This window comes from Nilaparvata lugens, chromosome 7 (assembly GCF_014356525.2).
Source record: "Nilaparvata lugens isolate BPH chromosome 7, ASM1435652v1, whole genome shotgun sequence".
NCBI lineage: Eukaryota > Metazoa > Arthropoda > Insecta > Hemiptera > Delphacidae > Nilaparvata > Nilaparvata lugens.
In genome coordinates, this window is record NC_052510.1 from 47,961,241 (window position 1) to 47,976,028 (window position 14,788).

At 31.3% G+C, this 14,788-nt stretch overlaps 1 protein-coding gene across 1 annotated transcript in view; it reads left to right on the forward strand.

Moving 5' to 3' along the window:
* The window catches only part of LOC111054315 (syntaxin-binding protein 5-like), a 375,057-nt gene extending 365,048 nt beyond the window's left edge, over positions 1-10,009 (forward strand). The window contains exons 12-13 of the mRNA XM_039431956.1: positions 4,919-5,111; positions 8,861-10,009. Coding sequence (XP_039287890.1) covers positions 4,919-5,111; positions 8,861-9,679 — 1,012 coding nt within the window. The 3' untranslated portion in view covers positions 9,680-10,009. The remainder of the gene's footprint in view (positions 1-4,918; positions 5,112-8,860) is intronic.
* The last annotated feature ends 4,779 nt before the right edge of the window (positions 10,010-14,788 follow it).

Genomic DNA, 14,788 nt, shown 5'->3' on the forward strand with positions numbered 1-14,788 from the left:
CACGACATACACATATGTTCATAAAATAAGTACTAGCTATTTAAGATTAGAATTAAGTAATATAGAAACATTTATTGATTTTTTAGCTAATAAGGATATTGATAAGAGTCGCCTAAGCATCATGAAATTAAATTTAAAGTATACGAAGAGTAAATTAAATCAAATCCAATCAATTAATTATAGACAAAAACGAGGCCTTTTTAATAGTGTAGGATCTGCACTTTCTTGGCTCACTGGTAATATGGACGCTAACGATAAGGAACGATATGATAAAATTTTACAAACTGTGCAATCAAACGAATACCATCTTAGTAATAATGTAGAAAAACAATTTGCTGTTAATCATAAATTAATGGAGGAATTCAACAATGAAATGAAAACAATACGATCAAATAATATGAAAATCAGTAATTACTTTAATTCATTGTATAATGAATCAAACAGAATCGAACTTAATCAGCAATCCTCATTGTTATTTGACTCTCTCTTGCTTTTAAATAATAAAATTTCTGATATTGTAACAAGCTTAGAATTTTGTAAATTGAATGTACTCCACTCGACTATTATTTCTCACGATGAACTTTTTCTCATGCACCGAAATTCGAATTTTAGCTTCATTTCAAACGATGTCAGTGTAATATGGAAACTCAGCAAAGTCCATTGTGCAATGTTTAAAGACCACATTTCTTATTTCATTGAAGTACCGCTACAGTCGGCAATTTATGAAACATTTTTCCTGTTGTCATATCCTGTCATTCAAGAAAATGAAATTGTAACAACAATTGTACATCCTTCTTTTGTACTCCGTAATGATAAATTATTTTTGGAACTTGCGAACTTATCAATGATAATTATTATTGTAGTAATATAAGTCGTATTGAAAATTTATGTATTGAACAATTGTTAGATGATAGAGATTTAAATGGATGTAATAAATTAGTTTTAAAAGATGGATCTTCTTTAGTGAAATATATTAACATAATTGATAGTTTTATATTATTTAATGTAAGTTCATGTATAATTTACAGTTCTGCCAAGAAGAAAAATGTTACTCTCTTTCCAAACAGAAAAACTAAATTGTTAAAAATTGATAACTCAGAGACTTTAATTGGATATTACAGACCAAACATATTTTGGGAAAATGAAGTTATTGTGCCAACTAAACTTATAGAAAATAAGAAGATTTCTAATTTTAGTTTTGATGAAGTACATACTGCAAACATAAAATTTCAACAACTTGATATTATTGATGAATTACCTCTACAAGACAATAGAATCATCTATATTGTTGTAATTACTATATTATTTATTTTGGTTGTAATTTTATTGATATTCATTTTTATTAAAATAATTTGGCAAAAACTGTCCATTTCTAACTCAAATAATTGTAATTCTGGCGTGGATAACGATATTGTTAATACCGATTCCCAACAAATGTATCCAAGATTGCCATGTAACTAATACTTAATTTTTGTACTTGGACTTAATACTATTTTATTTTTGAAGCTGAGGGCAGCTTCACACTTGGGGGGGAGGAGTTACATTTGGTAACCCCCTTTATAATGCTGATGTAGCTATGCATTGTTATTTACTAGCCATTAGTTTAGTTGCTTTTTCGAGTCAGTCTGTTGCCAGAGCTCGTAGAGCGTACATCGCTTATAACCATGTATTAGATGTATTAGTATGTTGAAATAAATAATTCTTTTTAAAAAGCCGGTTGGTTATTCCAGTTCCTTAACTATAGATTGTTGTATCATCACAGTGAAAGACTTCCAGCAAATTTGTTTGAGGTCATGTTTTTGAGCCCACTAGTAAAATGAACACTCATCACTATTATAAACTCTAGGGATGGTCACTAACGGTAGGACATGCTTGATAGACATGTTGTCATAGATTGTATCATCACATTGAAAGGCTTCTAGCAAATTTGTTTGAGGTCAAATTTCCGAGCCCACTAGTAAAATAAACACTCATCAATATTATGAACTCTAGAGCTGGCCACTAACGACGGCAGGCCATGTCGTCATAAGTGTTGTATCATCACAATGAAAGGCTTCGAGCAAAATTTTTGAGGTTAGGTTTTTGTATCTCCGATTTCGTGTTGTTTATTTTATCTTCCCTGCTCTAATTTCCGTCGGATTATTTATTGCTATTGGTTGTTTTTTTTTTGTTCTTATATGTCATCTTTATTTTTATTTTTTTCAACATCCATTCTTATTTTTTTGTTCTTATAGTCCATCATGAAGCCTCTCGCTGATGACAAAACTTACATAATGATGAACATGAGTGTGTGCATGATAAACATGCCTACAGGTCACACCCGTGTTATCGGATGGGGACGTTATATTGTCGGTCCCGGCTGAAGTATTACAGTCGTAAGGCCCATTGACGGCTTAAATAATTTATTCAGGCGAGGTGGAACTTCCGTCAGGAACTTGCCACCAATAAAAGCCATACGAATATTATTATCATTATGCATATACACGCATGTTCATCATGAATGTCCTACTGTTAGTGACCAGCTAGCACCATCTGCGATTGTTAATTCAATATAATAATAATAATAATAATAATAATAATAATATAATAATAATATAATAATAATAATAATAATAATAATAATAATAATAATAATAATTCGTTTATTTCACTGCATTTTTACAATAATTGGTAATACAAATACATACATTAAACATAATGGTTGAACATTACAATTGGTAATACAAATACATACCTTAAGCATAACAATTGAACATAGATAATAATATTAAGCATGTAAAGCAGAAAACACCACAGTGCATCCCTCTTTAGGCTAAACCTGTGTTGAGGGATCTCTCGCTCTCTAGTTGAGTCAACTTAATTATAATACAATAACAATTTTGAGGTATCAAACAATAAAGTAAATTTTATACAATAATCAGTGTGCTTTTCACAAGATGGGATCATGAATCTTTAACAATAAATTACCCAGAAAAAAATAAGTAAAAAAAACATGCCTAGATTTGAATGAAGACAGCAAAAAAAAAAATGTAAATAATATCACACCTCTATTAAAAGTTTTTCTTCATAGAAGCGATTAAGTCTATTCTTAAACAAATTGTAACTGGGTGCATCTGATATATCTGATTGCAGTTCATTGAAAAGTCGTGGTCCCTCAGCAAAAGCATGTAAGGAGGCCACTCTACTTCTTGTGAAGGGTTCTTTTAATTTATTAGCAAGATTTCGATGAGTGGAACATACATGTTCATCCATAACTGGAAACTCTGAACGTCTTAAATACCCAAACTTCAAAAGATTTATTTCAAATAGGGTATCAACACTAAAAACGCCAAATTCTCTATACAATACTTCGGTTGGATATCTTATGGGTCTCTTTAAACATATTTTATTATTCTTTTATAAAGAATTATGAGAGGTTGCAAAATTGAACTCCCACAACTTCCCCAGGATACAATACCATAGCAGATAATTGACTGTATCAGTGCCAAGAATACCATTCTTAATTGATAGATAGGAAGGACATTCCTTAATTGAACGAATTTATAAATTAATTTTCTAAGTTTTGAACAGATGTATGAAATGTGCGAGCTCCACCGTAAATGTACATCCAATACTACACCTAAATATTTCATTTCATTTTCTTTCTCTAATGTAGGACATCCACAGCTGTAGTATGGACTGGCACAATTTATATTATGTGATACTAGTTTACAGTCAGTATTATCTGGAGGCAATCCAGAGGACGACAATGAAAAGGGAAGAAATCTAGTTTTTTGAATATTCAAATGTAGGAATAGCAAACCATACTTTCAGTCTATCAGTATACTGTTTGACATTGTTTATTTTGGCCCAGTTTCTTGATAAGTCAATTAGATTTAATGAGAGTCCTAGAAACCGAAAACAAATTGACAACAACCAAATGTATAGTTATAGACTGAAAGTATACTTTAAATAAGGGTCATAACATGGTGGTGAGGCGAAGGTTTAATGCATGAGAGAAAGCAGAGAAGGCAGATGAGAGTGCTTAAATAATGTATGTATGATGTATCTCATTGTTTCCGCTTCCTTCTACCTTACACCTTCACGACTTCTCATGCTTCTACTTTTGATTTCCACTTCATTCATCAATCATTATTAATTTATAAATTTTATAAAATAACATCATAGTACCCTGAAATTTCTTTAATATAAAATAACAGATTAAAAACAATCATTATATATGTGGTTTAAAGGAATAAAAGCTAGGTTTCTAAAACTTTTTTTTTGGTTTGAACCGAGCTAAAATAGTCTGTGTATCAAAGATACAATGTTCTTCATCTTGTCGTTAGTTTTTTTAATCTATCAGAATGAGGATCAGGGCCCTGTTTCATAAAACGTATAAGTTACGTAATACATGAGAATCACAATTCCAATTACATGCTCAATATAGCCGATAAAATCAGCTGAATAGAATAGAATAAGTATTATTGTAACCGCTTCTGAGGTCTTCAGAAGCATTACCTTCGTCACCATATACAACAAATTTCACACATACAATACAATAATTGGAAAGATACTATTCTAAAAGAACTACAATATCATGATATATTAATATCATGCCCATAAAAAGAAAGATATTAAAATATATATATTCAAATATAAGATATTCTGGTCTTGAAATAAATCCTGTATTACAGGACTTCTAAGTTTTTATGAAACAGGGGCCAGGACATATCAAGCGTTTTTTAAAGGTGTTCTCAGGCGGCTTTATCAGAGTCGGCAGGGTAGGAAGCTCTCTGATTTTCCGATTTAGTTGGCGCCTGCAAAAACGCTTGATAAAACGCTTGATCTACTCTGGCTCTCAATTTGAAAGCATAAAAGTATGAATAATAAAAGTGAGTGTGAAATATCAATAATTTCTGAACGCATTTTCTTTCAGAATGGCCTATGGAAACGAGAGTGGTTTAGTGATAGTAGATATAATACAGAAATGTCACCTGCTCAATATTGGAACGCCGGATCTTTATGGCTCGGCCGACCCCTACCAAAGAGTGCCAAAATCCCCGAAACGCAATGCGACTTACGAGGCCGGATCCGACAACGACCGGTGTCGGTCGCCTAGTATAGACCAGGTAAAAATGCAATTATCAAAATAAAAAACAATAATGATTCGAGAAACTTCATCTGGACCTCTAGGTTGTTTGCACTTACAAAATCCAGTATAGGAATACAGAGGGCAACACTGAACATCTCCTTAAAATAAATATCTGAAAAAAACATTATTTGATGAACTACATCTCCTCGTCTAGGTTGCTTGTACATTTAATTGAAACGCAGTCTAAAAATATAGACTGCAACATTGAACAACACCTCAAAATAATATATTATTCAATAAACATTATTTGATGAACTTCATCTCCTCTAGGGGTTTAGCATATTCAAACACAAAATAAGAACTTTTTTGAGCTAGGCTACTAACTGAAGAACATTATTCAAGAAACTTTGGTCCAGTTGCACAAAAGCCTGTTAAATTTCAATATGGATTGAGAAACCTTGTATTCTTTTCAACTCAATTTTGCCAAAAGAAAGGTTCACTGATTTTAGTTATTGATCACAGACTTCTAAATCATCTTCCCAAAATTTACGATTTGGTATAAATGGATCAATGAATGTTAAATTTTAGTTATTGATCACAGACTTCTGAATCATCTTCCAAAAATTTTCGATTTAAGATAAATGAATGTTAAATGGAACTATGGATAAATATTCATGAGAAATTAACCACTCAGAGTAAGAAACCATTCAGAGAAGGTTTTCTTGAAAGTAGTTTTTTTTCGTGATACTGAAGTTTTTATTATAAGTATTGGCTTTTGTGACATTTGATCACGGTTAAAATTTAACAGGATCTTAAACTGAGGCTCAATCTCAACCTTCCGGTTGTTCGTGCATTTTAGCTGGATTCCCACATATCAGTGACAGTGAAAGTGTCCGGCACAGTGAAAATATAATTTCCATGAGTTCTGATTGGACTGTTCCCACTCAGCACAATCGAGCAATATGAATAGTTTAATTAGAACTTATGAGAATAATATTCTTACTGTATAGGTCATTCTTACTATCACTAATATGTGGGGATCCATCTTTAAAATGCAGAATACAATTTCTTGTGAGTTCAGTGATTCGTTTCTGAATCTGTTCCATGTAAATATATATTTTCTGAATATTGCTTGACAAACTATTCAATGGAATATGGGTGCCTTAATCATTTTTGAACAGAAATACCTTTCACACCTGGTTGAACCATACTGGATGTGGAAGTAGAAACTATTCACTTGAAATGATTTATGAGTATGAGAAATATATTATTTACTTAACTTGAGTATAAATATATATTTACTTATAAGTACGAGAAAGTGGAGTTGACCAGAATACTATTTATTCGCTTCATCCACCATGTACCATTTGAAAACTATTACTCATTTACAAATTTAATGTTGGTAAATTACTCTTAACTAGAAAATAATGAAAACTTGAAGTATTACACAAATTCTTTCTCACTCGAATAATCAATCATTCCAATATCTTTCGACCAACATTTATTATATTAAGAGCCTATTTGATGACAGATCCTTGATAGAGATAGATGATTTCTGACAGTTGAATTCATAATCAACTCTGTAATTCTTTATAGCATATTATTTATTTAAATCAGTGGAGTGTGAAGAAATCCCCCAACATTATGTGTTGAGCATTTTCTAGTAAATAATTAAAAGAATTAACAATAATATTAGAATTGGCTCAAGTAGCAATAGATTTAATGTAGCTCCACAAAGATAGAGGCATTCAAGAGCATCAACACACTTTTGCCTACACTTTCTATCTAGCTTTTGAATAGTTACACTAGGAAGCTCAAACACACTTTATTATTCATTTTTTATTGTGTTAATATTATGTAAAGTGCAGTTCTCAAGTCCAATACTTGAGACACCACATTTATTAATGTATACTTGAAAAAAAATGTTCAGTTCAATATTGTTACTCTCATATTCCATTCAACAAATTTAATCTAGTATCCTATTCACATTGATATCTTTCCTAGATTATTCTTATTGCTACAGGAAAGTTCAAGTACATTGGGATTATTGTAACATTAGTATTGAGATCAACAAAGAATAATTAGCTGCAATAGCGTATATCCTGATAAATTTTCATGGAGTGTAAATGTTGTTTACTTGAATTGGAAAGCAAATAATGTCTCCTGATAAAATTTGGAAGGACAATGTAATGTTGTAAAAACATTAATTTAGTCTAATTATACTGGTAATCATATTCTAGAATTGTATACTCACAATCTGTTGTGGGAGTAATTTGATCATTGATTAGAATTGAATATTTCTGGTCATTCAACTGCTTACCGTACTTAATCTCTTCCACCAGTCTCTTTCAAACTTCTTTAATGCTTGTAATAAAAAAAATATTTTCTGTGACTCTTCCCATGATTTCTGCCTTTTGGCAAAGTATCCAGTTTAAACTCTTTCACATAATTATTTTGGTAATTTTGAGATTGTTATCAGCACTCGTTTTTTTGTTCATTTTTTAGTTTCCTGTATTGTTTTCATGCAATTTACCTGATTAAGCCCATGGAATCTTGCAAGTTCTAATTAATTCAACATCAAATGGATTGTAATACTGAAAAAATGCGTTGAAACTTAATATTATGATTTTATAAAACACCCTATCCGAAATATGTTCTCGGATAGATGAAAGTTCTATTTTCCTATTTTTATGTCATTCTCATTATTGCTTCATAATAATGTATAGTACGAGTATATTCCGTGTTACATACTGTTAAACCTTACATCTTGTCTATTTACGCATATTCATCATCACTATTATTCTATTTCAACCACTCCTTAATTAATCAACGATTTTGTTCATCATAAGTTATTGACATCTTACTCACATCCAAAATTTGTCGTCATTTCAGAAAATTTTCCCATTCTAAGCGTCTTAAATCTAAGCATAAGTTGTGGAAAAACATCAAATACACTTGGAAATAAAAAATTACTGCAATATCAAACCGATGAATGAACAAAAGAACTGTTATCAGGCACCCCCCCTTCTTCCCAAATATTCTTGAAATTAATTATAATTAATTTCAGAACCCCTATCTTTGTACTGACCAATACAATTCATAGTATCTATCACAGCCTATCTATCACCCACCAACTAGATTGATTTTCCAGCTTGATTCCACTGTAGCATCATTCACATTGTTGATTATCATAGTTTTATCAATAATATCATATTTATTATTTGAATGTTTCTATTATCCATGACCTATGGAATCAACGAGTGTAAAGGAGTGATCTGAATTATTCAAGTTTCCCTCTTTTATCATTACATATGAGCACAATACTTTATTTGAACTTCTATTCTGTCTATGTTCTATTATGTCACATAATCATTCAGCATGTAATATATCTATGCTAATATATTGAATCAGGATTAATTTTCCAAGTTTTTTTTCTTTTACCTTTAATTAAACTTAACGTTTTATTTGTACGTTTACTTTCTTGTGCTATCTTCTCACATATTCATTTATCACCTAATATAGCCTACCTATGATAAGGTATTAGATCAAGATGAATTTTCAAAGTTTTCCTTTTTTACCTATCATTCTAAGAGACACTCAACTTTTCATTTGTTCTTATACTTTGTTCTTGTGCTATCATTTCACTTAATCATTTAGCACCTAATAATTTTCCAAGTTTTCCCATTTTATCATTACTAGAGACACTTTACTTTTATCCGAATTTCTATTTTGTTCTTGTGCTATCATCTCACATACTCATTTAGAATCTACTATATCTATGCTAAGGTATTAGATCAAGATGATGTGGAAAAGCTGAAGCTAATGGCTGACTTGGACGAGCTGCAAGAAGAAATGGATGAAATGAACCTTCTGGAACCAATCACGATTCAGAGTTGTTCGGCACTGTCATCGGCCCAAATCTCACCAATCGCCGCTGAGGATGTGGAAGCAGCTGAAGAGGCGATATCGCTGGTGTCGACGACCAGTGATGAGGCTGGAAAGATTGTTGAGGACTGCAGTAAGGGAAGTGGTGATGAGGAGAAATTCATGAAGCCTGTTAGGAGGGGAAGCGTGACAGCGAAGCTGTTCAGTTTGACTAAGAAGTTGAGTAGATCTGAGAAACCTAAAGGGTCGAGTCATGATGACGGTGAGAAACCACCCTCCATCAGGAAACGGATGTCGATATTCTTCCCGAATTCATCCCCCAACATGACATCCCCAGCTGACCCTGAGGATGAATGTGGGGAGAGTGGTGTCGGAGGAGTCACCCCCGAGTGTGAGAAGCATATCCCAGTGATCGAGGAGCCTGAGGATGATGAGGAGGAAGATGATGAGACTCCGGGACAGGCGGTGCGACCCACAGAACTCCCGCTGTTCGACAGTCAGGGCAAACCTATCAGACCGACGCGGAAAGAGCGAGATCGGAAACGGGTCTCCCTCGACCGCCAGCCTCCAGGCCGCGACACCCGCCTCCTCTCAGTGCCCAACATCAAGTTCAACCCGGTGCGCAGAAAGACATTGGCTGATATCGGCCAGAAGAACCCCGCCGCCAATAACCAGTCTTTCGGCAACTTCATGCGTCGGATGAGTAAGTCGCCCAACTAAATTTATGCTCTAGCGTTTTTTTTAGATTCGATGATCGCTTCAGAGATTCAATCAGTAATTACTGTTCTTGCTTATTTTCTCTGGGAGAGAATTTGTAATACTAACTCATCTTCTTTTACTCATTCACCTCTGCATAATCTAGATGATGCTAGCAATGACGGTATATTGGCTCCAGCTCCCTTCAACAAAAATCCAATATTATTTATACATTACTTATTTTCTATTGAAAATACATGTACAACTGAAATTATATGAAATCATATTCATAAAATCATACAAACTAATATAAATGATTGGGCAAGGGTCAACAAGCTAAGCCCTAAACTGTCCTTTTCCCAAATTTTGATTCAAATAGTTCCAAAAGATCATTAATTGACAAGCCTATTTGATAAAATTTGTTGAAATATCAATAAAGTCGCTCTTCCATACAAATTCTAAGATTCCAGGGAAGATTTTCCTAAGAATTTCTTTGAAGTATATCGCTTGTAAATGTAAATTAATAAAAACATTATTAGAACGCTGCTATAAATATTATATGGCTGTGTGAAACGCTTCTATAATAAATATATATATGGCGTACATGTGTAAATAGAAAATATTCCTGTCCAGGGAATATTGAATAAATGAATACGTTGTAGATCGCCAGCTTTTATCTTTCATTATTTATTTCTTTATCGATGCAAACAGTAATCATTCATATGAATAGGAGAGAAAACAAGGCGAACTGACAGCTATTTCTCCTAAAAATTAGACGACAGTATATTTGAAAATTAAAGTATGTTATTATATAACAGTCAGTATACTGATGTTATATAACAGTATAACAGTGTGAGAAATTCATACTCCTCTGATTTCCATTCGTAGTAGAATTCTTTTTTTCCAATTCGGGTACCTACTGGCATTGGAAATCAATATTTTTCTATAAATTCAATATGAAAATGAGTAGAGGTTGGTCAACTTCTTTCAAATTTCCAATATTTTCCTCCTAAGATCACCACAAAGAGTTTCAGCTAATATTCCGTCAAGCAGTGTCTCATCTATCAATCACCATCACATTTTCATTTCGGAAACTTCAAACAAATTTATCTGCATTTTGGTGGGATCAAATCACTTGTAATACATCTTTCCTATCATAGTTCATAGTAATTTGTAAGCATTCTATTCTGTTATAAATCCAGATTTGAAACCTTGAGTAATGTTTCTTGTATTGGCCATGAATGATTTTTCTAATGTTTGTTAACTCTGGAATTCCACAACTCGTTTCATCTTTTTCTGTGTCCATGATAATGTTTTTCTGTTGGGTTTCTATCAATAACAAGGAGGCATTTCGTGAATGTGATACTGTAACTAATAATTGCATTGATCATGCACAATGTTATCATATAGTCACGCAGATCTATAAGCTCACAAATGCACATTATACCTTTTGTTTCGGGGATTAGGTTGAGTTATGACTTCTAAACTTCTGTAACTTTTCCTCTTCCACTTTCTATGACGTTTGTGTCCGACGCCTGAATGAAAATATCCCAACAATGGGACAAATCATGACAATGATAATACATATTATATCATCGTTGTCAATTGTTTATTAGTTCGTGAAGCTCAACCCACAAGTTGGTGCAACTTTATTTCTGACATCATTCTACTAATAATTAATTATTCCATAAAAAAAAATATTTTTCTTAGTAACTTGTTCATATTCTACTGCAAAAATAACAGTATATAATGTATTATTAATTTTTGAACGAGATGCACTGTGATCAGTTGCTTTCATGATGAGAATAATTTGTAAATGAGTATTGTAAAAATGTAAAATAGTCAATTGATGAATGCTTCTGCTTGGATTGATAACACATCTCAGTAACAAAAAAGTAACAACTTATGTAGGTAGTAAGTCATTCATACTCAAGGTTTTAAGAAAGTTTTTGATTTTGAAATCGAATTCGTAATCAAATATTCAAAATTTTTATAAACAACTGTTATTATCCTCGTACAATTAAATATCATCATGCAAGAAGAATCATATTTGACTGGGGTAATGAGTGATCATAAATACATTACGTATCACCTCTCATGAAACATATAATTTATTCGTTCAACATTGTATTTTCTCGTAATTTTCATTGAAACTATATGAAGATAATTGTTGTGTTTTGATTCAAGAATTTTTCAAATAGGCCTATTTTTCAACTTTATTTGTTAAAATGTAATAATTCATGTGTAGTACAGTACCGCACTGTTTTTATACTACTGATTATCGTTCTGAATTTATATTCACAATACAATTTAGGTATATATTATCCATTGTTTAGTCACTCTCTTATGATTAAGTTTGTTAATCAAGACAAAAGTCTTTCCAAGGGTTTTTAGAATTTCTGTTCAAACTACAATATACTTTCAACTTTTTCACATCATGAATGAAAATTATTGTCTCAATTTTTTAGAACCTTAATTAAATCTTCAGGCTCATTCAATAGCAAAGGTTATTTGCTATTCGATTCGAATAACGCATGCAATCTATTAGACAAGAGCATTAACATTATAAATTGTAAAATTTCAAGGTACTGTAAATTATTTGATTGACATCATTTTAACAGTTGATTTTTGAATCTCTTCAAAGCATGTGGTGTATGTGTGCTTAATACTCACGTTACACAATAATAATAAATTCAAAACTATCTACATTCTACATATATCCAAATAATATTTGCATAATTTTATTTCGTACACATTCGCACAATTTGATATAATTTTTCCGACTATATAAAATAAAATAAATGTTCATGTAAAAATTAATTTTCATAATATTTCCAATGATTGTCATTACCACTGTAAATATTAGTAGACCTCACACTCTAAAGTTTTCGTGATGGTTTTTTTTTTAATTTATTGCATACCTTACTAAATTCCTTCCTTATTTTCGTGACAACATCTCCTTGCTGCTAGCTTATTATCAGTAAGCTTTTCCAATTAATTCAATTCCAAAAATTTAAAAAATAATTTTCTAAAGAATTTTGAATTTTCACAAACTTGAATTTTAACACAACTATTATCTTCATATTGGTCATAAAATTAATTTTCCATCTTATATTTGCAACTAGACAGTCAGTTTGCTACTTTTGTCTTGTTTGTTACAGAGTGTTATTTCTATGTTGTAGATAGACAGTTATGACAGCATTATTATATAAGCAATATATTTGATTGTTTGAGATTTTTTAAATAATTTGAATAATATTACTTCCCAAATTGAAGGCATCAATGCCGTTGTAGTTTGAATCGTCATAGTAATGTAGAATCGAGTATTCATTATAATGATTGACATTTTTACTGTAACTTGAAATTGCTCTGCAACAATAAAAAAGTGCTCGAATAAAATACTGATCAATATTGATAGATTGCAGTTATATATTTTAACAGATTTATCAAGCATAAGGTGAAAAAGGTGAAATACTTCCTTTCTTAACTTTTTCAAAACAATAGATCTTTTTCCAAGGATCATATAAATCTAACTCATATTCATTTGAAAATCCAAGTAAAATTCTTACCGGTACTTGAAATGCACTCTTCCACTATGTTATAGAGAAATCGGAATGTAAAAAAACTCTGCCAATTATAGTGCTAAAAACTGTCATAAATTGCATTCCTATTCTCAACAGAAAGAATTATCTTTAAATAGGTGGATGTTTTTATTCGAGCACTTATTATTTCTCATATGACCTACTGCAATACGGTATGTAATAAGAGTGTTGATGAATTATTTTTGTAGAAATCATAGATTTTTCCTGACTTTCATCATTTCTGTTAAATTAGCTTTAGAAACGAAATCTGTTGTATTTTACTAACATTCATTATCTTTTTTTGTTTCATATACTGCTCATTGCTAAAGATTCAACTTACATGATTATGTTACAATATTTTTTTGATGAAAAGAAAAAAGTTTGTTTAGATATCATGACCGTGATAGATCAAATGCTATAACTTGATAGTTTGACCAAAAAATCTCTTCATTCGCTCTAACTAGGCTAAGTTTCAACTTGACATAATCATCCAAATTTGAATGAACCAACATAAATTATTATCCTGCTAGATATGTTCGGGTTGGTATTGAACTATTCAGAATTGGGAAAAGCCTACAAAAAGTCAAAGGGTTAAATAACGTCTGCCTATCACATTGAATATGAATGAATCATACAATAATTTCGTCTGAATTATATCATATAGTTGAATCCTTTATGTAAATTAAATAAAGGAAAAAACACATATAATTTGATTAATAAGGAGGAGAAATTTTATTTTAATCTAATCTCTCTTCATACACGAATTCAAATGAAACGAAAATGAAAATTAATCACTGATTTGAAAGTTTGTTACCCTAAATTTTACTATACTTAATATTTATTATTGTTGTGCCCATTTTATCAAGTGTCTTTCAGTATCTAGTTAGTTTCTTTATGCTTTTCAAAATCACTTCATCTCTTTATTCATGTATTAATTCATTCTATTGTTTTACATTATTTGTTAGAACATATTATATAGCACTTCCATCACATCGGAGCCAAGAGTAGTAATCTGTTATGATTTCAATCAGTATTCCTCTTCATTTCTTTATTAATTTCATTTTCAGTAAAATTGATTTCTAGAAAGTCAAAAGGCAGAAAGGGAATGTGAAGATATTAGTTAGTCGGAAGCTGTTCAATATTTTACTGTAGAGTAATGCAATAATACAGACTGAAGCATTACTCTCAACTGAATACTCCATGAATATGACATCTGGGAGCTATTACTGTTTGATTGTTAGATCGATAATTCATCTTGAAGTATAGCTTTCTCATCAATGGCATATATATTGGTAAAATTGCTGGTTTCTGGACCACTGTTTTGGTGTTGTGAGAAAATGACTTTTTGTTTTTTTTTATTAGATTTAATTCAACAGACGTTTAATCTATTGAGAATCTGATATATCCTCAATATTGGTAAATACTTTTGATCAACTCGTAGATGAACACAAGTACTTACAACTCATGGCAACTACCATCAATTATGAAAATCCATTGCAACGATTTTAATAAAATAACTCTATTATGTATTTGAAACTATTGTATACTAAGA